General features: G+C 40.2%; 1 protein-coding gene across 1 annotated transcript in view; it reads left to right on the plus strand.

Moving 5' to 3' along the window:
* Positions 1 to 1,478: 1,478 nt before the first annotated feature.
* Positions 1,479 to 25,378, plus strand: part of wnt3 (wingless-type MMTV integration site family, member 3) — a 44,842-nt gene continuing 20,942 nt past the window's right edge. The window contains exon 1 of the mRNA XM_047376322.1: positions 1,479 to 2,003. Coding sequence (XP_047232278.1) covers positions 1,924 to 2,003 — 80 coding nt within the window. The 5' untranslated portion in view covers positions 1,479 to 1,923. The remainder of the gene's footprint in view (positions 2,004 to 25,378) is intronic.

Consider the following 25,378-nt stretch of genomic DNA (forward strand, 5'->3'; position numbering starts at 1 on the left):
ATCTGACAATGGGAATGTGGGACAACCATAAACTTACCAACTGCTGTCAACCTAAACATTATTCAGGAAAGCAGCAGAGAGGTCCAGGGCTACACTGGACAAGCTGCAGAGATCCATTGCTCGGGTGGGAGAATCTGTTGACAGGACAACTATAATTTCTTCAGCAGGAAGAGGGAAGCTGGTCAATTGACGTAAAGATGGATGAAGCTAAATACAGGTAATTCCAGGGGGAAAATGTAAGAGGCTGCAAAAGACTTGTGAGACTGGGTCAGAGGTTCAAATTACCTTAAGATAAAACCCCTTAAAATACAGCCAGAGTGACAAAGAAATGGTTTGAATCAAACCATGTTAATGTGCTTATATGGCCAAGTCAAACTCCAAGCCTAAATTTAATTGAAAACTTGGGGACAGACATAACATTTATGTTAACAAATGTTCTCCATCCAATCTGATCGAGCTTTTAGCTGTTTTAAAAAGAACACAGAAATGTTTCAGTCTCTAGATGTGCAAATATGGTAGAGATATAGCTAAGCCACATTTCAGATACTGATTTGTAAAAACCTTTGAAAACTATATATCACAATTTTTCAAATGTGAGTGTTGGCCTATCATATAAAGTCCCAATAAATACTTTGAAGCTTGTGGTTGTAAAGTGACAATTTGTGAAACACTTAAGGAGGTTGTGGCACTGTTTGTTGGTCTTTCTGACTGATTTGACAATACAGATTACTATCAGTACAATTGCCTTCCTTTGATCTTCGTCTGGGTATCTTGTTTGCATTCATCCTGATCATTTTCCTTGTGGGTTTATCTCCTGCATGCTCTTTTCAGGCTAAGTCCATCTCAAGTGTCCCACCCTCCTTCTTCACCCTCTATCTCCCTCCACATCACCCCCACTCTGTCCCACGGCTGCTCGCCTCACAGCCCATCAGAATGACAATAGTATTGATGTAAAATGTGTCGCCTTTGGGCCGCTGCAGCATATAGCCCCTGTGTGCATGGCCCAGCCACCTCTGCTGTTTTATGGCTTTATTGTGGAGCCCTTTTGTGCCCTCTTCTCTGTCGGACTGGGCGGACAGCAATTTGGAAAGTTCCCTGTGTATTTGACTAAGAGCAGGATATGTGTGTGTCAGTGTTTACTTAGATCTGGATTAGTCAGGGCACAAGCTCCTAAAAAACAGAAAACTTAGAAATCGAAATCAATGTCAACATGTATGTCAGCGGGCACTGGCGAGCTTCCTCTCAAGACCTCATCACCTGCCTCCGGCCCCTTTTTGGGGGAATTTTTTCCCGGATCACAGATAAAACAAGTTGAGCAACAACTCCACTTTACCTTTTTCCATGTTGTTCCTCCCTACACCTCCCTCCCTCTTTCTTTTTGCAGTCTATCCTTTCTCTTCCACATTACCAGGGGGTGGCGTGTGATTGACAGATGGGAACGAATAATAATTTTTTTTCGTAACCTAAGGCCATCTCCTGTGATTGGCTTGCCAGCTGACATCTCCAAACCTCATCGTACAACCCCCCCAACACCACCTACATCTCCACCCCGCCATCCTCCACTTTAATATCGGGCCTGTGGATGAGGCATCCTGAGAGAGAAAAAAGTCGGGAGAGAGAGGAAAAGATATCTACCTTAGGGAAGAACCTTAGAGAGAGGGAGGGAAAGAGAGGACGGGTAGGAGCGTGTGCATGAGTGTAAGAGACACTTATTCTCTTAACTACTTGGAGACAGACACACTTTCCTGGCCTGACTCAAAGAAAGAGAGGGGAAAAACAGGAGGAAGATTTGTTTTTTCTTTTTTTCATCACATTTCATTTTTATTTAACAATTAAGCTACTCCAAAAGCTCATCATCCTGGGAACTTCTTCACTGGAGGTTCTGTGTATTGATCCACTAACACACCTGATAAGGCTTACCTCATGGATTTGTATCTGATTGGATATTTGCTGTGTGTGTGGATGTCCAGCTCACGGGTGCTCGGAGGCTATCCCATCTGGTGGTGAGTAAAATAAAAAATCAATAAATCCACAGTTTTGAGGCATCAGACTGTCAGTTTATTTGGTCAAATGATTATTTTCTGTGGGTGAAACTTTCAGTAGACTGTGTGGAAAAATGTTCTCCGGCCCGGTCCAAAGAATCTTAACCTCAAACACTAGTGTAACGGAAAAGGTTTGCCGAGTTTTTCCCCTCCACACTCAGGTCTATTTATCATAAAGGAGCATGATGTTATAAAAATGATTAATTTTGCTTTTGGGAACCTTTAAATTATTCTAAAGTAGATTTTGTTTTTTCAATTAACTCAATAAATCTGTGAGGGCTCCCCAGCTTACTGTAAGAACACAACACATGACATCAGTTTATTGTTTTTAAATAGGAGCAATGCTTTTTGATTTTCCTTTGTGTGTCACTACTTTAAATTCTTGAGTTATTTTTTTATTATTAGCACAGAGGGAGGAAAAAAACTGTACCTAAAGTCAAAAATGTTTTTAATTATTTATTAGATTTTTGCTGTTTGAAAATCTTTTCTATCCCAATCCCACTTTAGAATTTGCTGCAAATTAATTTTTAATTCTTTGTTGAAGTAATCAACTAACAACTGAAATTTGTGGGTTTTCCTCCGACCTCTTTGGATTTTCTTTTATTAATTGATTTAACCACTATGGAAAAAGCGGTAGAAAATAACTGACTGACTGACTGAGTGAGTGATTTAAAAAAAAAACAAATCTCTGACCTTTCAACTCCCAATCTCCTTTTGTGTAATATAAACCTGCCCACTTACAACAAAGCTCTATGACTTTTGACCCACCGCACAGTACTTGTCAGAACTACTGCGCTCCAGTAGCACGACCAGCATGTGGTCCCACTGTGACTGTGTCCAAACCGCGAGCATCTTCTTCTGGTTTTGTTTACAGAGCAGACAGCTGCCAAGCATACAGGCCACAGGGCTGAAACGTTAATGGCAGAGAGGACTTCATGCCCATGACTGGCTTCAGCAACAGCCACAAGACAACAGTGACAAAGAGCTCAGAATCCTCTCCATGTAAATTACCTGCAGCTGTTTTCTTTGAGGAGCTTACATGACACTGGAGTACTGTTTGAGCCCTAACAATGCAGACTACCTTTGATTTGGGTACCCAATTTTGACGTGTAGGGGGTAAGGAGAAGGAGGGAGAGGGGCTGTAAAGATGAAAGAGTATGATGGGACTGTAGCTTCAGGTGACTGGAGACTAGGTGTTAAACGGGGCTGTCAGTGGCATCACCCTGCAGGATTCTGAAAGGAGACAAAATGAGGTGACTGTGCGTCAAGCAGGAGGGTGCAGAGTTTCAGCAAGGACCCAAGCTGCGTCTTCTCAGCTTCTTCCTTAGGGGGGTATGGGAGTGGGGGGCGATGACTTGGCCATAAATCCTTAAGCTGAGGTGGGACGGGTTGTAGAGAGAAGAGTTCTGACTGCTAAATGCCTGGCTGCCTTCCTTTTTACGAGATGAGCTGTTGAAAACAAAACAGCATGAATAACTCCAGGGATGTGCACTTATGCACAGAGATGAGGTGTCATATAATCAAGAAAAGCACAACATGAAAATCTGCTGGTTTTAGAGAGGTGATGAAGCACTGTAGATCGTTTTTGTTCTAAAATGCAATTTTATTAGATACAAAAGAGGTTAGAGTGCCTGACAAAGTGTGAATACCTCTTGCACTTTTTCATGTATTCACAAATGTCAGTGGATTTTATTGGGATTTTATGAGACCGACCAACACATGGTAGTGCATAATAGTGAAGCAGAGATAAAAGGATGCATGGTTTTCCGAATTTTTCACAAATAAAAATACAAAGTGTTTTTATTCATTTTTATTCAGCCCCCCAGTGTAAATACTTTGAACATCCACCTTCTCCTACAGTGAGAGCGTCAAGTCTTTTCCACCCCTGCCTCAAACCCCCTGAACTTTGTCATGTTACAACATGGTTTTCAAAGGTTTTTGCAAAAACAAAATCTGAAATGTGGTATGTCCATATCTTCCCACATTTAACCATTGAGAGTTCTGCTAATTCTTCTTCTCAAAATACACGTGATTGTCATTTTTTAAGGTATGCCACAGATTCTCAATGGAATTTGGGTCTGGACTTTGATTGGGCCATTCTAACATTGAATATGCTTTGAGCTTAACCACTGCATTTTGGTTTGTATGTTTATAGTCATTGTCCTGTTAGAAGGTGAACCTCCCTAGCCTGATGTCTTTTGTATTCTCAACCAGATTATTTTCCAGGACTGTCACAGAGGACGGTGTTTTCAGAGTGAGATGCTTTTATTAGTATTTCTCCACACATTGTGTTTTGCATGTAGGGCAAAAAGGAAACGGTTTCAACTCATATGTCCCAAGCATCATTACTGTGTCTGCTATATGGCTAGAAATTGTCCTGTCAACAGTTTTTTCCACCTCAGCTGTTGATTTCTGCAGCTCCTGCAGAGTTACCAGAAGTTGTTTAAAGCTTGGGATTTGGCTGTTTGTTCACTAATGTTATTTAGCAAACCTCTGAGGCCTTCACAGAACATCTGGATATGTACTAAGATTAAATTACACACAGGTGAACTCCATTTCCAACGTAGGTTAAATTAAATTAGCAGATTTTTTTATACGATTATCAGAGTAAAGTTAAAATAAATAAAAATGCAAACTTTTTAATTTTTATATTAATTGTAAAGATCTGTTGATCTGTCACATATAATCAAAATAAAACACACTAAAGTTTGTGGCTGTTCAAGGGGTACAAATACTTTTCAAGGCACATTTAATCCACAACAAACACCTCTGATCTGACTCAGACATCCTGCAGAGATTCTTCAATAGAGGTTAAGCAACAAACCATAAAAAAAACACTTATTAAACACAAATATGTTGGAGGCCAATATTGTGATAATTCGTTAAGCTTGTGTGCTTTACGTTAAGCCATTCTGTCAGCCAGTTTGTCTTTCCTGCAACAACAGTGACGGATGAAAAAAAATGATGACAGTCACTTTCAACAAAGAATTAACTCAGCTGAATTGTTTCCAATAATATCAATGAAACATTAGCAGCGGTTTAAGTCCTATTACAAAACAGTGTGTTTAAATACGATAATGTTTTTTGCCATCATCACTGCTGGTTAATCCTAAGCAGTAATCAAAGAGATCGCACAGAAATTAATTCTAAAGCTTTTGGTAAGACCCAGATTACTTTCAAGTAAAATTTTGAAAGTAAAAAAAAATGTAAAATACAAAGTAGTAAAAGGCTGAAAATAAAATAGACAGAGAGAAACATGGGCGACATCTTCGTGAGAACATTCGGTTTCTCATGTGGAAACCATGTTCACCTTTAATAAATAAACAATAATGTTATATATGCGGTTTTACAGTTGGAGAAGCAGTCTTCAAGGGTGTTATCATGTGTTCTCTTCATCCTTCTTTCTTTCCTTTATTCTTTTCTCCTTCTCTGCCTTTTACCTTTTTGCCTCACCTCTCTCTCTTTCTTGCTTCTTTATTTTTTCCCTTTCGTTTCTGTTTTCGTGTCCATTGCAATTGAAATAATCCCAAAACAGTTTCTAATAAAGTTATATATATATATATATATATATATATATATATATTAAGCATTATAGTGTTTAGCCGTAATGCTCCACCTGTGAAAGTAAATCTGTGAGGCTTCTTCTTGACACTCAGACAACAATTCCGAGTGCTACTCTGCCAGACAGGACATAAAATAAATTAATAAATAAATAAATACATAAATGAACAATAAAGGGACTACAGATAAATAGACGTTTTTATTTTAGGTTACTAGTCAATTAAATTAAATTAATTTATTTAAAAATGAACCATTCAGCTTTAATAAAACTCTTTCAAAACCTTAAGAAAAACAGGGTACTGAATATAGCTGCATTTGCTCAAAGAAGCCCTAATTGTAAAGGGTTTGCTTTTTACTATAATCTACCATACATACATTTCCAGATCACCAGGAGTGGCTTAAATAGGACTCTGGAGTCCATCTCTGGGTGTCAGGAATGTCATTATCTGACTGTGACAATCATCCCCTTCCCCTCCAAGCCTTCAGTCCTCAATCCCAAAAGCTGACAAAGAGGTCACTTACCTACGATGAGAAAATCCTCCGTCCGCTGTCTTTTCAGGAAAGATCAAGGATGTTCATGTATTTTTTTTAAAAGTCTTCCAGAGGATGGGAAAAACAATATTATTCATCAGAAACTAACTATGATTAACTCAAGGCTAATTTCAATCCTATGCCCCACAACAAATATTTCCACAGAGACAATGAGATCATAAACAGGATACATATTACATTTGTTAAATAGATATATGACTATTAAAATATATAAACAACAAAACTCTTCACTCTAGAGTAAAAACAACCATTGCTGTGGATTTGATGCAGTTTTTCATTTGCCAGAAGCCAGTTCCTGGAATTATGTCATACCATGCTTACTCTTGCTCCAGCTGCAGTTTGTAAAACCAGCAGAATTTGCTACTTGTTTAGTTGAGTGACCACTGAAAACAAAAGCCAGAACAAGCTCTGCATATTATGCCTTGAAAGACATAAAGAACCCATTCACTGATTAACTGTATATAGATGCTGGATTTCGGGGTTCCTATTATTTTTTTTTTTATGAACCCAAGAATTTCAAACTTCAGACTGTCAGACTGCAGCATACATCATCTTAAAGTGCATCACACGGTAAAGATCCTGTGCCTGCTATATTTTAACCACAAGTGAAATATAAATGAACAGAAGAAAAAACAATTGAACACATATCTAAAATTTTGATAAGCTTGAACAAAGATAAGTATGTCAAGAACAGTGTGTCAAAAACAATTTTTTTTATAGAATTTTAAACTGCATTTTGAATCATATGGTAAAAATGCTCCTCCTTTCCATATATGGAAAATGATGTCATTGGATGACAAAACCTATGTTGCTAGCTCAATGAGCTGTTAGAAGGGGTTATTATTATTTTTGTTACCATATGCAACATTCATTATGTTATGAAACACATTCAAGACTAGTGTAAATATAAACAAACTCATCAGTATCTGTCACATCTTCTGATGCCAAAGCACCACCCCTGCTTCCAGTATTGCATCCGGTTTTAGCTCAGAGATGCCCCCTAAACAATTGGATATAATAACATAAAAAATGCATCTGGTTTTTCTTGAAGCAAACATATTTTGCTCTTAAATGGCTGTATATTATAATAAACAGTGGACAATAATCACTATCAACCCACGATTTTTTTATTAATGATTTTTATTGATGATTATTATTGATGATTTTTAGTTACTTCATCTATTAAAATAACGTGTGTCTAAATAAAGTGTCTAAAGATAAAGACACCATGGAAAATGAATTTCTATGCCAATATTGTTAAAGATATCAATGCATACCAATCTCGGTTGGCAGTAGACGGCTGCTCAGTCAGCTCAATCAATCTTCCTGGTTATTATGGACCCCCCCCCCCCCCCCCCCCCCCCCCCCTTTGTCCAGACAATTAAACGTCTTTTAATGACCCCCTGTCTATCTCTTAACAAAGTCCTTGCGATTTGCTGTAGTTTACCTCATTGCGTACCTTTTAGCAGACAAAGCTAATAAAAGTAATACTAGTTAAAGTGACGGAACACTAATATAGAAAAAGTTCAGCCTTTGCATACCATTAAGCACTTGGACACTTTAAGCAATGCCTTACATGAATCTATGTGGAAATGTGCTATTTGGTACAGTAAATTTTAATATATGATTGAAATAGACCATTACACAGTGTGCTGCTCCACTTGCTGTTGTGTCTGAGGGATGGGGAGTAATGTGTCGGTGCAGCGGGTTGGCGAGTGCCATGCAGTGGCTGCAGCAGGTGTGGTGGGCGGGGGTTGCGTCCCTTTCGGATGTGGAGTATTCGCATTTGCCAGGTGCTGATGGTGGAGCTAAGCTTGCTGGCAGTTCTACCTGGGCTGACATTGCAGTGTCGGTGATGTTTTGTGATTGCGAGAGAATGGTGGGGGCCCACGGCCCCAGGTGCGAGCCACCTGCCAGGGACTGCCAGGCGAGTGTGTTGATCCCGTCTTCATGTGAGGTCAGGGGTTTTGGTGTGGGTATGGGGCTTGGTTGTGTCTGCTCTGTTGCACTCGTGTGTGGTAACTGGGGTGGCATCATGCAGGGCCATATCCTTGCTATCACAGCGTGCTGCGTGGTACAAGGCCCAAGCTGTGTGGATATGTCTTCATTGGCCTTTCAGAAGTGGAGTTCTCTTGTGGGGTTGTGCCCATAAGAGAGTGAGGGGATTCATGGCATTTGTATTCAATATCTGTGTCCTGGTTAGAGTATGCATGAGGGTGGAATGGTGACTGTGTGTGCCTGTTTTTCTGTCAGGTTGGGTCTTGGGCTGCAGCCTGTCCTGGATCATCCAAGAATTGCAGTAGTCCTGATGGTGGTCCTCCCAGGGCTCCCATACTCTGGGGGGCCTTTGAATGTCTGTGGTTCCGATCTCCTCCGTGTCTGCATTGGGTCCTTGGGGGCAGGTCTGCGGCTCCTCATGCTCGCTATTGAATATTGCCCTTGGAGAAACAATATATACAGAAGCAAGCTCACACAAACATCCACAGGTGTTTGGATGCAGGTGCCACAAAATTCATCTTGTATTAATAAGTATCATGTACTTTTCAGTGATGTTGTTATTGTAGAGGCAGACTTCTAGAGTTTTATCTTGTATTCTCCCTATCCTTCTTTCTCTTTTATATTCCTATCTCCTTCTCTCCCTTTTAACTTTTTGGCCCAACTGTCCACTTTTAATTCTTCTTTTATCCCCTTTGTTTCCGTCTATGGTGTCCATTGCATTTGAAACGATCCCAAAACAATTACTAATAAGGTTTTTCATAGACAAATATATCAAGCGGAGCATTAGAGTAAAAGCTTTAATGCTCCACTTGTGAAAGTAAATTTGTTGGTCTTTTTCTTGGCACTCGGACAAAAATTCTGAGTTCTACTCTGCCAGACGGGACCCGTTAAAAAAAAAGAAATGATGAGCTGACAGTGCTGTGAAGCTAACATTACACTCTAACCATAATATGACTATGAGGTGGGCACACTGTGACAATGTACAGTATATCCTAAAAGAAAATGCAACAACTTTTAGAAGCAAAGCATTCATATGAAAAATTTATTATTTTAATGTTAGATGTGATGTAATGATTAGTAAATAATACATTTATAAATGCTTTAACTACATGCTTTCCAAGAGCAAGGGATTGAAGCAAAGTCAATGGCTCGATGCAATTGGTATTAAAATGGAACTGAATTCTATGTAACAACCCAGGTTATTTTTATTGTCCCGCTAAAAAAGTTTTATTTTTGACTAGAGCTAAATGATATTGGGAAAACAAAAAATTGTGAAACAATTGTTTATAATTGCTAAGAGCACACATTTTCCCTCACTCCTCTTGTTTTTAATCATCACCCTCTACCACCACATTTTGCATCAAGAGGAGTGGAAAACTATTTACATTCATAGCTTTACTGCATATTCCTTGTAATAAAATAACATAACGAATAATGCCTCCAAGCAGTCCTTAGTGATTGTGATACTGCATACATTGATACTGCAATAATGACTGTGATTTGATGTATTGTTTAGCTTTTGTGTACTTATGTATTTTAAAAACAACAAAGCACACTGGCTCTGGAATTGCTTTAGACTCAGGTTACCAAATTAGTTAATGTCTGTTCTCTGCTGAGAGAAGCAGAATAGGATAAATCTCTACGTTCTCAAATATTTACAAAAGTGATGATATGCCAAGATTAAATATGTATAAGTTGGGGATACTGCTTACCTGTGAATAACAGTCAACTTTGAGCAATATCCACTATTAATAATCCACTCTGGACTGAGAAAAAGGGGTTTACTAATGCTAACATTACACTAATGCTGATGTTAGCATATTATGAATAACTTGCAGTGCTGGCTAATGTTATTTTAGATTTGTTGAAAAAGCCCCAGCACAGTTATTCCCCTAGTACAGACCTTTTGAGATGTGTCATACGGTGTATTAATAGTACGCGTACAAACATTGCGCACTACACCAATGCCCTATGGCCTCAGCTAATGAATTTGTTAATGCTAATCTTGTACTAAGGCTAATTTTAGCATACTATAACTTCCATGCACTACAAGGTGTTGTGAATTTCTGAATCAAAAAACTCTTAAATATTTCATCAAAAAGCCAACATCAGAATTTATTGTTGCTGGTTTATTAGCAATATTTTTGATGTTCCAAGAGAGTATAACAGTGTTTTGCCAAATATGATAACTATGCTACAAACTTGTATTTGTAAAAGGGAGTGTAAAAATCCCATAAATTATCCAAAAACATAGCACCCGAGCAGGATTAAAATTTTTTTTTATTTTGTAAACAGGCAGATTATCCAAACAAAGGTTACCTAGAAGCTTTCACAGTACATTTTTGATATAAAGGTAAGGAGAATGTGTTCAAAATGATTCTCTAGAAATAAAGTGTTGCTTAATCCTGTCCAAAGACAAAAATAAAACAGAAACAGACTCAACAATACAACTCACAAAAAAAATCTTTTTTGTCAGTTAATTTGAGTTTATTGTATGTATTTATCCAAAACATGAAGCACATGACACATTTCTCGGTCAAACTGGAGTTTGTGAGAGCTTCAAAGGCTTCTGGTATTTCAAAGCAGTGAAGGTGAGTCACAATCTTCACCAACCATCAAAGGACAAGCATCATGCTTCTGAAGGAAATGACAAAGTCCCCTGGTACACAGCCATTAGCTGCAGTAAAACACAGGGCAGACAGCTCCTCAAAGGGAAAACTACAAGGGCTAGGGGCTAAGACATCATTAGAGGACAAGCATGAAGACACACACACACACGTCATATAAAGTCTTCATTACCTGGCTGATCTCACCTGTATGGGATGTTACAAAGGTTAATGATCAGCAGAATGCATTTTTCTCCGACATGCCGGTCAGTGACAAGAATGTCCAGACCACACTAATGATCAGGTAAAACCCTCGGGTCACTAACCAGAAGAAAAGTCAGTGCAGGTGAAAATAATTACATTTTGATTAGGACATACAGTCATCAATCACTTTATCAGTTACCTCTGTTTAATTGCTTGTTAATTCCAACCTTGAATCCGCCAACCAGCAATCTATTTAGGCATCTACATATGATGAAGACAACTTGCTGGCCTTCAAACTTGAGTATCAGAATAGAGAAGAAAGGAGATTTAAGTTACTTTGAAAATAATATGCTGGTTGGTGCCAGGTCTAAATATTTAATTAACTGCTGATCGAAAGGGAGTTTTTGCCTAACCATTTCCCAAATTTACTATGAAACATCCAAAAATGAGAAAATATTCAGTGAGTAGCAGTTGTGTCAATAAAAATACTGCCTTGATGTCAGAGGTCAGAGGAGAATGGGCAGACTGATTCAAGATGATAGAAAAGCAACAGAAGCTTAAATAACCACTTGCACCACAGCAGCAGAGGACCCTACTGAGTGCCACTCTTGTCAGATAAGAACAAGAAATGGAGGCTAAAGTTCACACAGTCTATCCCAAAACTGCCGCTGAAGATAACAGATTGGAAAAATGCTACATGGTCTCCAAGAGCCTCAATTTCAGTTGCAACACTCAGCTGATAGCGTCAGAATTTGGCATAAACAACATGAACACATGGATCAGTCCTGGCTTGTATTAACAGTTAAATTCATTGGTGGTGGGGGAACAGTGTTGACATTATTTTCTTGGTACACTAAGGGAGCCTTAGTACATGATGCCCCTTGAGCATCATTTGAACCGTACAGCCTACCGGAATGTTGATGCTGACATTGTCCATCCTTTTATGGCCACAGAGTATTCATCTTTCATGGCTACCTACACCAGGATAATTCACCATGAAGCTTAAATATATATATATATATATATATATATATATATATATATATATATATATATATATATATACACATTAAATTATGATCCTAAAGAAAGAACATAAGCTCTGCACAAATTTCTCTATATGAAATAGATTTTTTATATTTTCAAAGAAGAACAGTCTAAGATTACACACCCCCACCCAATGTGAATAATCCAAAAACAGGCTGATTCAGGCCTGTATCCAAATCAATATTAAATGTATCACCTTTTAGTTGGGGCATGCCTAACCTGGGGTAAAACATTTATCCAAATATATCTGTAGCATTTCTAGTAATTCTGTTAAATCAGGCTAAATTGAGCAACTTGGAAAAGATAGCGGCAAAATCTAAAACATGCATGATAGTTAATTCCAGAAAGACAGCAGATCATTTTTTAGAGCTGGGTTTCATTGCCAATATGGGCTGTCACCTCTGCAAAATTTGTGAGAAATGGCATACTGTCTTCTGCTAATATCTTTCCAAAGAATGTAGTTTTACATGACATTTTTTTGACAAACCACCCATGAGAAAGTAAACAGCAATAAGTTTTTTTTTATTAATTTACAGATATGTTGTGTTGTTAGACATTTTCACAAAGAAATTCCAGGCGTGCCATTTAGTATTCCAAATAATCCATTATGAGTTATGTTGCATCAGATGCTGCTGACGACTCATGCAGCAGCGCCAACAAACTGCTTCATCGTATCAATCTGCTCTTTGACCTGTGACTAATTCACAAAATTCCAGAAGACTGTTGCTCAGTCACAATCTGAGGGTCTGTTTGTCCAATGGCATTATGTTTAATTGTGATATAAATGTATTAATGGCTTGCAGACCTGCTGCTGCTCTCATTCTCTTACTGAGTGAGTCGTATACAAGTTTTACAATCTGATCAGCTTTACTGCTTACAGATAAAACCTATGGTGTGTATGGCGAATGATTTGTCCCAACTTCTATGCAAACATCGACAGAGAGCAGTAAAGAAAAGAAACAACAGAGTGGAAAACCCTTTTCTGAGGTTCTGTAATTTCTAATCTGATAAATCAGCAGCAGTTGGACTATCAATCAAGGGTGTCAAAAATGAGCAACAAAACATGGACAAATTCCAGCCTCCACCAGAAAAAACTCTACTCTCAGGCAGAGGAAAGCAGGCAACTTTGCTTGTCCCACTTACTCTCCTTCAAATGTGTTTTTCCTCACTTTCATGGATTCTGATATGGGATTTCTATATGCGCCTTTGATGGCAGTGTTTCCAGTGCACGGTGCCTTCTGCGCCTCATGATTTCCTCCAGGCAAATCTTACAAAGCTGTGTTGCGTTGTCGACATATAGAGGTAAACCGGAGGTGGATCCGAGTTTAATGCAAACAATGTTTTTGCAGTGTGCTGCTGCAAAAGTCTTCTCACAGAGGAACACACTTGGGACTTGGGCCTTCAGGCACAAACCCAGAATAAGCCAACATTATTAATAACTTTTTAAAAAACTAAGTTAACTTATTCAGACATAGCTCAGAGCAACTGGCGTCCATCATCAATAATTGCTGTGGGCAAACACAATGAAATTATACGGCATTTCATCAAATCTGATGCCAGCTTGTACAGGCTGAATCCTCTCAAAGTGCTCACAAAGGCCATCAAGGAGTAGCATTAAAGGCAAGCTAAGTAGCAAACGACACATGGTGAAAAACTTAAGTCGGTCATGCTCAGTATCCTACGATCCCCCGAAAGTGTGTGGTGGTGCATTTCTCTGCCCTCTGCTGGAACATTTCTGAATTATGAACAGTCTACAACGGCCCTTTGAAGAAACCTGTATAATATGAGCTACAGCAATACTTAATTTCCCTTTGGGATTAATGAAGTTTTTTTGAATTGAATTTGAATTGAATTTTATTGTGTAGGCATTTGCCTTTAAGAAGCCAATCACTGTTGCCATCGTAGCAACTTTGTAGCTATATTTAGTCACTTCAGATTTCAGACAAATCTTGTGACTTTTTCTGGTGCTATTAGAAACGTTTAGAGACTTTTAAAACCCACATATCTTGCTGAACACACTTGACTCAGTGAGCAATGGGTTTTGCCAGTGGGGCCTTCCTTTTGTCAAAGCACTCACAGTGGCTCGGTCCTGACACAACAGTCCCTCCCAGCTGGCACCAGATCCGCTCCATCCATTTCAGACGGCAAACGCATTGCACAGATGTGAACCTGCTTCTGGATGAAATTCCTATTAACAGATATTGCAAATATAAAATATTCTTTGTCTAAAATAAATTGTAGTTCTTGGAATCTTCCAATCTTGGAATCTTTATTTCCACGATTGTTAAAGTACAATGTATGCAAAACTATCAATAATAGCATTAGCTGTGCTTCACTTTGTTGTTGAGCAGCTCAAAAAAACTGAAGTAATGAAAACTAAAAATGAGAAAACACTAAGTTTCATTGCATTCCTATGAGTATGAGAATTGGGCTAATTTTTCCTTTCCCTTTGCTTGTAATTTTTTTTTTAATATGTCAAATTAAAGAAAACCATGTCAATACAAGTTAACTTAGACCTCAAGATAGTTGTGTTTTTTTTCTAAAAGCTTTAATCTATAGATATTGGATTTAGACAGACATTATGATTACCTGTTTTCAATAATTAATACTGACAATGAGTTTAGCTTAACACTGAAACAACTGGAAAACTCATCCAAAAGAATAGGAGCAAACTGAGTTTCTAGTTCTGATGATTGCTGACAATATGTTTATTCTCTGAGTTTCCGAGCTTTTTTTATGTCTTACAAATGTAAGGGTCAAAGTGGCTCAATAAACAATGAAAATGAAAATGAAAAAGCAGCCAAAAGTCCAAAGAAAAAACATTAAAAGACACTAATAAAGACTGGTAAATTATTAATAAAGACCTGTTTACAGGTTTTCAAAAATGTCTGGCTGCTTTGAAAACAATGTGTGAAAGTACATAAATGAGTCTCTTAAATCTTTTGGTTTTAATATTTTGCACAGTGCTATATGTAAGTAAACAAAAGTAATGGAAAAAATATTATTTCTAAAACATGAAGATAACTTCAAGTTCATTTCAATGCTGGTTACCGAATGTGACTTTATTACTAAATTTTGATGCAGAAAATACAAAATACCTTTTTGTTGAAACAAAATCTCATATATTGAAATTAATATGGTTAGCCAAACACATCTGTACACATTCACAAAGATGCATACTTTTGGAGGTAAGTTCGATACAAACCTGTACACCTATGAGGATATTTGTATTCGTAAAAAAGTTTATTAATTGACTAGCACCATGACTGGTGTTTTCCTTCCCTGCCCTGATCGTGTTGTCACAAATGGCAATGGTCTTTGAAAGCCAAACTTAATAGCTCTGTCTATACATAAATACACATTTAGTTTTAAATATTTTGTATCTGGGACATAAAATCACATTACAATAAGATTTCAATCAACAGCAAATCAGCTTCAGAATACATTTAAAAGTCAACTTCACAATATATCGATGGCAAGCCTGACGTATTTGACCTCAAATTACAAATTTTGGCAGTGTATCATCACTGTGTTGCCGTGAGCTCAGTTTCTCGCTCTTAAATAAACAAATATGCAGATTTCTTTCTGCACATTTGAGTTTCAGTTCATGCTTCCAGGCATTTCTGCATGATTTCCTGACTTGTTTAAGGATGTTGTGAATTTTTTATTCCAAGCCTAAGCATAGACCACTTTTCAGACCACGCATTTTTGCTTGGTCTAAAAACCTAGACAAAGTATATATATTTATCTAATTTAAGATTATGTATGGATTTAACATTAACTCATGTCTAAATGAGGTCTACATTTAACCTGGGCTGGAAGAGATCTGGGTTGAGCCACCCCTTCACACGTCCATTATGTACTTGTGCATTGGCATTTCATCCATTTCCTGCTTGTATTTGATACCTATTGTGTATCTGTCTTTTTCTTAGTAGTTAACTTTTTTTTTAGATAAATATTGGAAAGATAAAGTCATGAAATGCTAAAATAACATACAGAAGTTATTTTCTTTTTCAGTAGACTTTGAATCAAAGCCTATTTTTCCATTTGTTTTGGTTCTGGTTTCTAAGTGGGCAAGTTGATATTTTTATGAAACATGACTGTAACCCTTGATCAAAGCAACAGAACTCTAAGTAATTTCCTGTCAGTAAATGCTATTTGTTGGAGTCATATAACCAGATTTCCACAAATTAGATTAATTAAAATACTTAGAGTAGGTTATAGAAAAATTCACTTAAATTGTTGGTTGTCAAGACAGGTATGCATTTACACATGGTCAGTACCAAATGTCTTGTGCCAGTTGGTTCCTTTTTGTTCCTGAAAAAAAAGCAACCTACACTTCAAAGCTATAAATTGGCGATTACCCCTCTAGACAGCTCCTTATCAAAGAAAACAGAAAAAACAAGTGAACACTAACTTTTGTAATGCATATTTCATAAAACATGCATAGTTACATATAACTGTACCAAATCACTTTGATTCATATTGTGTCTGCTCATAAATGAAATGAAAATAATAATCTCATCTTGAACTTGAATAAAATAAAAATAAAGGAGATGATAGCTGATTTTAAGAGAAACAGGAATAGGCCAGACACTATTTCTATCATGGGAGAAGAAGTGGAGCTGTTGGAGGAACATAAATATTTTGGTGTTCACCTGGACAACAGACTGGAGTGGAGATGCAACTGTGAAACCGTTGATAAGAAGGGACAGAGCAGACTGTACTTCTTGAGGAAGCTCAGGACCTGCGTTGTTTGCAGCACGATGTTGCATATCTTCTATAAATCTGTTGTGGAAAGTGTTATCTCTTCTACCATCATCTGCTGGGGTAGCAGCATCAGAGCCAGGGACTTAAAAAAGCTCAACGAGCTGATAAAAAAGGCTGGCTCTGTTCTGGGGACTCCTCTGGAACCTCTGGAGATCATTGTACAAAGAAGGATTCTTCAAAAAATGAAGAATATTATGGAGAAGCCTGAGCATCTTTATGAGACTGTTGTACAACAACAGAGTGTCTTCAGTCAGAGGCTTCTTCAGAACTGCTACAGAAGATCCTTCCTGCCCACAGCCATCAGCATCTACAGCGGCTCTTTGAAGAAACCTGCATAATAAGAGCTATAACAACATCTAATTTCCCTTTGGGATGAATAAAGTATTTTTGAATTGAATTGAATACATTAGAGATTCAGAATCCTGAACAGCTCCTTTTATATTGGAGCAAATGGCTTGAAAGGGTGTCTGTCCATGTTTTCTGTTGACATTTTGTGATATAGCATGACATAGCATGATATTTAGCTCTTCAGCAAGCTGTGTGCTGGAATCCATTTGTTTCCTTTGCATGTAGACCTCCTTGTTGGTGGTTCTGCAGTGTTCCATCATTCTTTCACACCAGCCCAGTTGTTGAGACTGAGAAAAATCCCAGCTGAGCAGTAACCCCCCCAAGGGCAATGGAGGCCCCATCCAAACAAGTCAGGGCGTGCACATCCCGAGTCCTCCCGTTTACTGCCTCTGTGCTGCTCATCTCTTCCCCCTGCAGCAGATTTCCTCAGCACTCAGCCTCTCCGGAGGTCTCTGTGCCTGCTGCTCCTTCCTTCAGTCAAGACATGTTGCTCGTGGCTTCTGAGAAGTGAGGTGGAGCAGGCGGGATCAGCACGGCACACATGCAGTCTAACTGCATGAGTCTGTGTGTGTGTCTGTTTGCACAATGCAACTCATAAACCCTTAGGGGGTAAGACACTCATTAGCACCCAGCCAAAAATATATCCCTTTCATCTCATCTGTGCTTATGGATCAAGTGAGGCACATCCCTTGCAAATGAAGACAAATGGGCTGGTAGGTCCACAGCTTGTAGTTTAACACATCCACCACAAAGTCTCATGGGGTTGGTAAATTGATTCTATCAGAAATATTCAATTCACTGACTGAGCCAATGTGGTGGGCAAGAGGTTTGGTTGTCACGAGCAGGAAGACTGGGTACATACATACTCCATTTATTTATGTCTTACTTTAATGTGAATCCCTTGCTGCTTCATATTCTCATTCTAAGTAAACAGACTTTCTTGTAATCTCCGAAAGGTGTCGCAATTAGCAATTCTAGAGCCTTTCTGAAAGTCTTTCATAGTTTTTCTTTAGATTTTGACTGCCTTTTTATGAGGAACCTGATGGCATAGTACAATAGTGTGTGCTTACAAAGTGAGGAAAGTGAACAAGTGGAGGACAAAAGAAGAGTTATTATTACACAAAAAAAAACTATGTACACCAAAAATAAAAACCCAGTAAAAACCTGACAAATGTGTAGTTCTACTGATTGTAACAAGTGACAAGTAATTTATATGTAATATAGAATGTAGATTTGTAGTATGGATTTTAGTGACCAGGGAGCTATAGCTCACAGACAATAGTAGGAACATTATAATGTTGGAAAGCAAGGAGAAGCAAGTCAGTTATGTGGGCTAACTGATATTGCTATCACAATACAGACAATAATCTCAGTTGTTTTTATCCAATGTTGATGTTATAGCTAGCCGGGTTCTGTGATTCAGACTGGTGAAATAACCAAGATATCCATCTTCTATGGAAAAAGATGGGAGTGTGCAAACAGCATGTCCATAAAGATCCTAGTTCTGGTGTTGGCAAAAGTTCTAGATGGTTTAGATACTTTGGATTAATTTCCCCTTTCCCTTTTCGTAGATCTTATTGCTAGTTTTTAAAACATAAACCAGATAAGGGTCTGTGACCTGCAACGATGGAGTTACATGTAGTTCTTTAGGCCCTCCATAATGGTTTAATGAAATATCTGTAAGGAATGACACTAAAAATACTCGTACTCGTTGTCTTCCACTTATCCGGGACCGGGTCACGGGGGCAGCAGACTCAGCAGAGACGCCCAGACGTCCCTCTCCCCAGACACCTCCTCCAGCTCCTCCGGGTGGAGCCCAAGGCGTTCCCAGGCCAGCCGAGAGACATAGTCCCTCCAGCGTGTCCTGGGCCGTCCCCTGGGCCTCCTCCCGGTGGGACGTGCCTGAAACACCTCTCGAGGAAGGCGTCCAGGAGGCATCCGGTATAGATGCCGGAGCCACCTCAACTGGCTCCTCTCGATGTGGAGGAGCAGCGGCTCTACTCCAAGGCCCTCCCGGATGGCCGAGCTCCTCACCCTATCTCTAACAGAGTGCCCGGCCACCCTACGGAGGAAGCTCATTTCAGCTGCTTGTATCCGGGATCTCGTTCTTTCGGTCAGGACCCAAAGTTCATGGCCATAGGTGAGGGTAGGAACGTAGACTGACCAGTAAATTGAGAGCATTGCTTTTCGGCTCAGCTCTCTCTTCACCACAACGGACCGGCACAGTGCCCCCATTATTGCGGCAGCCGCACCGATCCGTCTGTCGATCTCTCGCTCCATTTTTCCCTCACTCGTGAACAAGACCCCAAGATACTTAAACTCCCCTCCAACCTGAAGAGGACAAGCCACCCTTTTCCGGTCGAGTACCATGGCCTCGGACTTGGAGGAGCTGATCTTCATCCCAGCCGCTTCACACTCAGCTGCGAACCGCCCCAGTGCGTGCTGTAGGTCTTGGCTAGAGGGGGTCAGCAGGACCACGTCATCTGCAAAAAGAAGAGACGAAATCCACTGGTCCCCAAACCAGACCCCTCCGGCCCATGGCAGCATCTAGAAATCCTGTCCATAAAAGTTATGAACAGGACCGGTGACAAAGGGCAGCCCTGCCGGAGTCCGACATGCACCGGGAACAGGTCCGACTTAGTGCCGGCAATGCGGACCAAACTCCTGCTCCGCTCGTACAGGGACCGGAAGGCCCCTAATAAAGGGCCCCCAATTTCATACTCCTGGAGCACTCCCCACAGGGCATCACGAGGGACACAGTCAAATGCCTTCTCCAGGTCCACAAAACACATGTGAACCGGTTGGACAAACTCCCATGAACCCTCGAGTACCCTGTAGAGGGTATAGAGCTGGTCCAGTGTTCCACGGCCGGGACGAAAACCACACTGCTCCTCCTGAAGCCAAGGTTCGACTATCGGCTGGACTCTCCTCTCCAATACCCTGGTGTAGGCCTTACCAGGAAGGCTGAGGAGTGTGATCCCCCTGTAGTTGGAACACACCCTCTGGTCCCCCTTCTTATGAACGGGGACCACCACCCCAGTCTGCCAGTCCAGAGGCACTGTCCCCGACCAACATGCAATGTTGAAGAGGCGTGTCAACCATGACAGCCCAACAACAACCAGAGATTTGAGATACTCAGGGCAGATCTCATCCACCCCCGAAGCCTTGCCACCGCGGAGCTTTTTAACCACCTCGGTGACTTCAGCTTGGGTGATGAAAGAGTCCCCAGCCTCTGTTTCCACCACGGAATGCGTGATGGCAGGATTGAGGAGATCCTCGAAGTACTCCTTCCACTCCCGATAATGTCCTCAGTCGAGGTCAGCAGTCTCCCACCCCCACTATAAACAGTGTTGGCAAAGCACTGCTTCCCCCTCCTGAGGCACCGGACGGCCAGAATCGCTTCAAGGCCAACCAGTAGTCCTTCTCCATGGCCTCACCGAACTCCTCCCAGGCCCGAGTTTTTGCCTCTGCCACAGCCCGGGCTGCAGCACACTTGGCCTCACGGTACCCGTCAGACGCCTCAGGAGTCCCACAAGCCAACCACAGCCGATAGGACTCCTTCTTCAGCTTGACAGCATCCCTTACTGCCGGTGTCCACCACCGGGTTCGGGGATTGCCGCTGCGACAGGCACCGCAGACCTTACGGCCGCAGCTACGGGCAGCAGCATCGACAATAGATGCGGAGAACATGGTCCACTCGGACTCTATGTCTCCAACATCCCCCGGGATCTGGTCAAAGCTCTCCCGGAGGTGGGAGTTGAATACATCCCTGGCCGAGGGCTCCGCCAGGGGTTCCCAGCAGACCCTCACTATGCGCTTGGGCCTGCCAAGTCTGTCCGGCTTTCTCCTCCTCCAGCGGATCCAACTCACCACCAGGTGGTGATCAGTGGACAGCTCAGCCCCTCTCTTTAACCGAGTGTCCAAAACATGCAGCCGAAGGTCTGATGACACGACAACAAAGTCGATCATCGACCTCCTGCCTAGGGTGTCCTGGTGCCAAGTGCACTGATGGACACCCTTATGTTTGAACATGGTGTTCATTATGGACAATCCGTGACTAGCACAGAAGTCCAGTAACAAAACACCTCTCGGATTCAGATTGGGGAGGCCATTCCTCCTGATCACGTCTCTCCAGGTGTCACTGTCATTTCCCACGTGAGCGTTGAAGTCCTCCAGCAGAATGATGGAGTCCCCGGGAGGGGCACTATCCAGCACCCCCGACAGGGACACCAAGAAGGCCGGGTACTCCGCACTACCGCTCGGCCCGTAGGCCGAGACAACAGTCAAAGGCCTATCTCCAACCCGAAGGCGCAGGGATACGACCCTCTCATCCACTGGGGTAAACCCCAACATGAGAAGAAAAAGAAGAAAACAAAAGATAAATATAGGTAAAGTTCAAACTTTTTGCATGAGACTGCAACTGGCTAGTTTTGTTGTGACACTCCTTCCCACAATTGAGAGACTATTGAGTAGTAACCAAACTAGCAGACATTGTAATTTAGGTTCTTAGTCAGCAAGCCATCAGACAGAGTGAAGTCAGCAGTACTTGAACTCTCTGATGTTGGTGGCATCGACGGGCAGATGAGATAATGTGGCTGCGATGCTTGGGTAAACCCATGACAGGAACATGACTGGAGATTGATAAGTTCTCTGCATGGCAGCAGCTACTTGTAGACTGAATGTAATTTTCTTCTCATATATTGCTGTTTGAAAGGTTTTAAAAGTTTTCTTAACTGAAGTACCTTGAGGCAGACATACCTGATGAAACATAAGAATTGTTTGTTGTGTGTCTGTGTCGATCATGCCAACAACAGAAATGGTTTCCGGCTTGTTATGGGCTCATCATGTTTCATTACAGCTGCTATAGAGGCAAAACAGCTGAGCCTCATGTTACAGTGTTTAGCTCTGATACCCTGATATAACAAAGGACAGTTTACATCAGAAACTATAAAGGTGGGGCCCTTATGAAGGTGGCATACATTTGCTGTGACTAATCTGACTTGAATTTTTGCGTTAAGGTGGGGCATTAATCTGTCACAGTCAGCGCCTGCTGTGATTGGGTTGTGCCCTTTGGGAATCCTGAGGTCATCCACAGTGGTGCTCTGATCCAATCAATTGTTTTCTGAACATTCCCGTAGTCCATGCAGACTCCAGAATGGCGGGGTGTCTTGTGATGTTTCTTTCGAAATCCTGTACCCCGTAAATGTTCACGATACCTGTAGAATTGTTTTCTCATTTCTCACAACAAACTTATATGTGTATTAGAGATATTTAATGTGACAAATCTAGACGAAGTGCGTGATTGTGACATGGAAGTAAATTATACATGCTGTTTAATATTTTTCTAAATATTAAAATCTGAAAAATCTGAATTCAGCATTTGTATTTAAACTTTCTGAGTCCGTACTTTGCAGAACCACCTTGCACTGTAGTTGCAACAGCCAGTCTTTTGGGATTCGTCTACCAGCTTTGCACATCTAGACTGTTTCAAGTCTTTTGCAGCTTCTAAAATGTTTTCTTTCAGGATTGACCTGTAGCTCCATCCACCATCCCATCAACTCTGACCAGCATCCCTCTGCTTGTTAAAGAAAATCATCCCCACTGCATGATGCTGACTACCATGTATCAACATGGGGATCATGTGTTATGTGCATTCCTAGTTATCCTCCAAATAGAGCATTTTGCATGTATGATGAAAAGTTTAATTTTGATCCCACCTTCTTTAGCATCTTTGCTGGGTCCAATGGCTTGGATGTAAACTGCAAATAGAACTTCCTATAGCTTTTTTTCAAGACTGACCTTCTTCTTGGAACTCTAACACAAAGTTCAGTTCAATTAACGTTATTTATATTGCACCAATTCACAATAAATGCCATGTAGAGGCACATTATTGATTCAAGTTCTATACAAAATATATAACTATATTGGTATAATCATTAACATAAATTTCAAACCAATCCTTCTCATAATTAAGTGCAATTAAATTCAGTTCATAATGGCAGGTAAAAACTTGTTTGTCAAAAGAAGACCAGCTGACTGTATCAACCAGTAGAACAGGCTCAAAACAAAACAAAACACAAAAGCAACTGGTCCAGAAGTACCTTTCATGTTAAGGAAAAAGTACACAAAGTTAATGGCAGCTGTTGCTCCATTAGTGGTTTTGTCTAAGAGAGAAACACATCTAAACAGAAAAGCTCTGAGCCAGGGTTACAAACAATGGGATAAATACCAGAGTATGTAGTAGCAAAAGTAGCTCATTTAATGGGTGAATCCATTATAGAGACAAATTTAAGAAATAACAGTTGCTCAGTCAACAGATTCTCCCCCCATAGCTGTGGATGACTACAATCCCTCCAGACTGACCTCTTGGCTGCTTCTTTTACTAATGCTTTCCTTGCCTGGCCTGTCAGTTTAGGTGGGTGGCCTTGTCTTGGTGTATTTGCATTTTAATCTTACCCGTTCCATTTTTAGATCATGGATTAAACAGTGCTTCCCTATCCCTGATGGATCCCAGCACAAAATATTCAACTTTGTTAGATTTAAACTTGGGTAACCTAATCCTACTTTAAACCTGTCCACAACTGTCTCCCTGACCTGTCTGCTGTGTTCCTTGTTCTTCATGATGCTGTTTGTTCACCCAGTGTTCTCTAACAAACCTCTGAAGCCTTCATAACTTCATGTAATTCACTCTCAATATAAACCCAACCCTTCGGGTTCATATTGAGAGAGAATTACACGAAGTTATGCTCTATTTGCTAAGTTTCATATTAGGTTACTTCTGAAGGAAATTGTTGTACTGGACTTAGGGGTTAAGGGTAGAGTTAGTTAGAGGTAGCAGATTGAAAGGGGCTGAATACAAATGCACAAACATTTATCCCTTTCTTATATGTAAAACAGCACTCAAAATCCCACTGAATTACATTGAAGTTTTTTGTCGCAATGTGAGAAAATGGTATGAGCAAACTGTATGCTCCTGTACTGGGACCTACATGAGATCTTTGAGCTTCTGAAAGAACCTGTGCTGTTCTGTTTGAGCATGTTAAAACTTGGACATGACCAACATGTTTTTTGTCCTTTCTTTCAGGATAAATATAAAGCAATTAAAATTAATTACCTAAAGGAAAATGTAATAGTTCCTGGCATGATGTCCCAGTGATTATTCTCTGTTTAGGCACATCTGCAGGAGTTCTCTGGTATGGTTCATTGCTTTAGATATTACTTTTTTTGTCTATTCCACTTTAAAAAGCAACACATGTAATTGTTTCTGAAACATCAGCTCAAGCAGCAAAACCACAAATTAACAATTTAACAGCAATGTTGAATTTGCACAAAGGGGTCTTTCCTCAAACAAAACAGACAGGGTCTTGTGTTTTCTCAGTTAGATCTACAGATCTTTCCATGCTAACAAGAGGGACATCCTTAAAATGTCAGTAGCATTAGTTTGCATCCCTGCGCTGGAGTGGGGCTGCTGGTGGAGCAAAAAGAGAAATAAAACAGAAACCCTTAGAATAAATTTCATTAAGCAGATGTGAATCGCCACACTGAAACAAGAGGCAGTCTTACAGTTGATTACTCCTTTAAATCCTCATCGCTTTTCCTCATAGTTTATGAATGCTGCTGCGTTTTACTTCCAGCATCGAGGAATCTTTTAAGAGATAGAATGGGTGTTAATTAAAATATTTTGAAAGATTTCAAAAGTTTAAGTTATGCACAGTTGCATCTCATTAATTGGAATATCATTGAAACCATAATTTATTTGAATATTTCAATTAACAAAGCAAAGAGTATATATATATTATGCAAATTAATACCAAACATAATGAAACCCCAATGCAGTTTCTCTGGAAATTTAAATATTACAAATGACTAGTAAAGGGATTCATTTTACAGAAGTTCGATTGCCAACACAAAAGATTATAGCTGAAAGGCTGGCTGTCCAGAGTACTGTATCCAGCATTTTAATGGAAAGATGTGGAAGAGTGGAAGGCAAATCTGTGGTAGAAAAAGGTCCACAAGTTGCAGAGATAACCACAGCTTAGAGAACATTGTAACGGAAAGCTCATTCAGTAGTTTGGAGGAGATTCAGAAGGTGTGGACCTCACACAGATATACCCAGGACATGTTCTACAACTGTAACATTACTTGTTTTGAATCTCTCCTGAACCAGGAGCAACGTACGAAGGTTCTTACCTGGGCCAAAGAGAAAAGGGACTAGACTTTTGCTTAGTAGTCCAAAGCTACCTATTCTGA

The sequence above is a fragment of the Girardinichthys multiradiatus genome, chromosome 10 (genome assembly GCF_021462225.1).
Source record: "Girardinichthys multiradiatus isolate DD_20200921_A chromosome 10, DD_fGirMul_XY1, whole genome shotgun sequence".
Classification (NCBI taxonomy): domain Eukaryota; kingdom Metazoa; phylum Chordata; class Actinopteri; order Cyprinodontiformes; family Goodeidae; genus Girardinichthys; species Girardinichthys multiradiatus.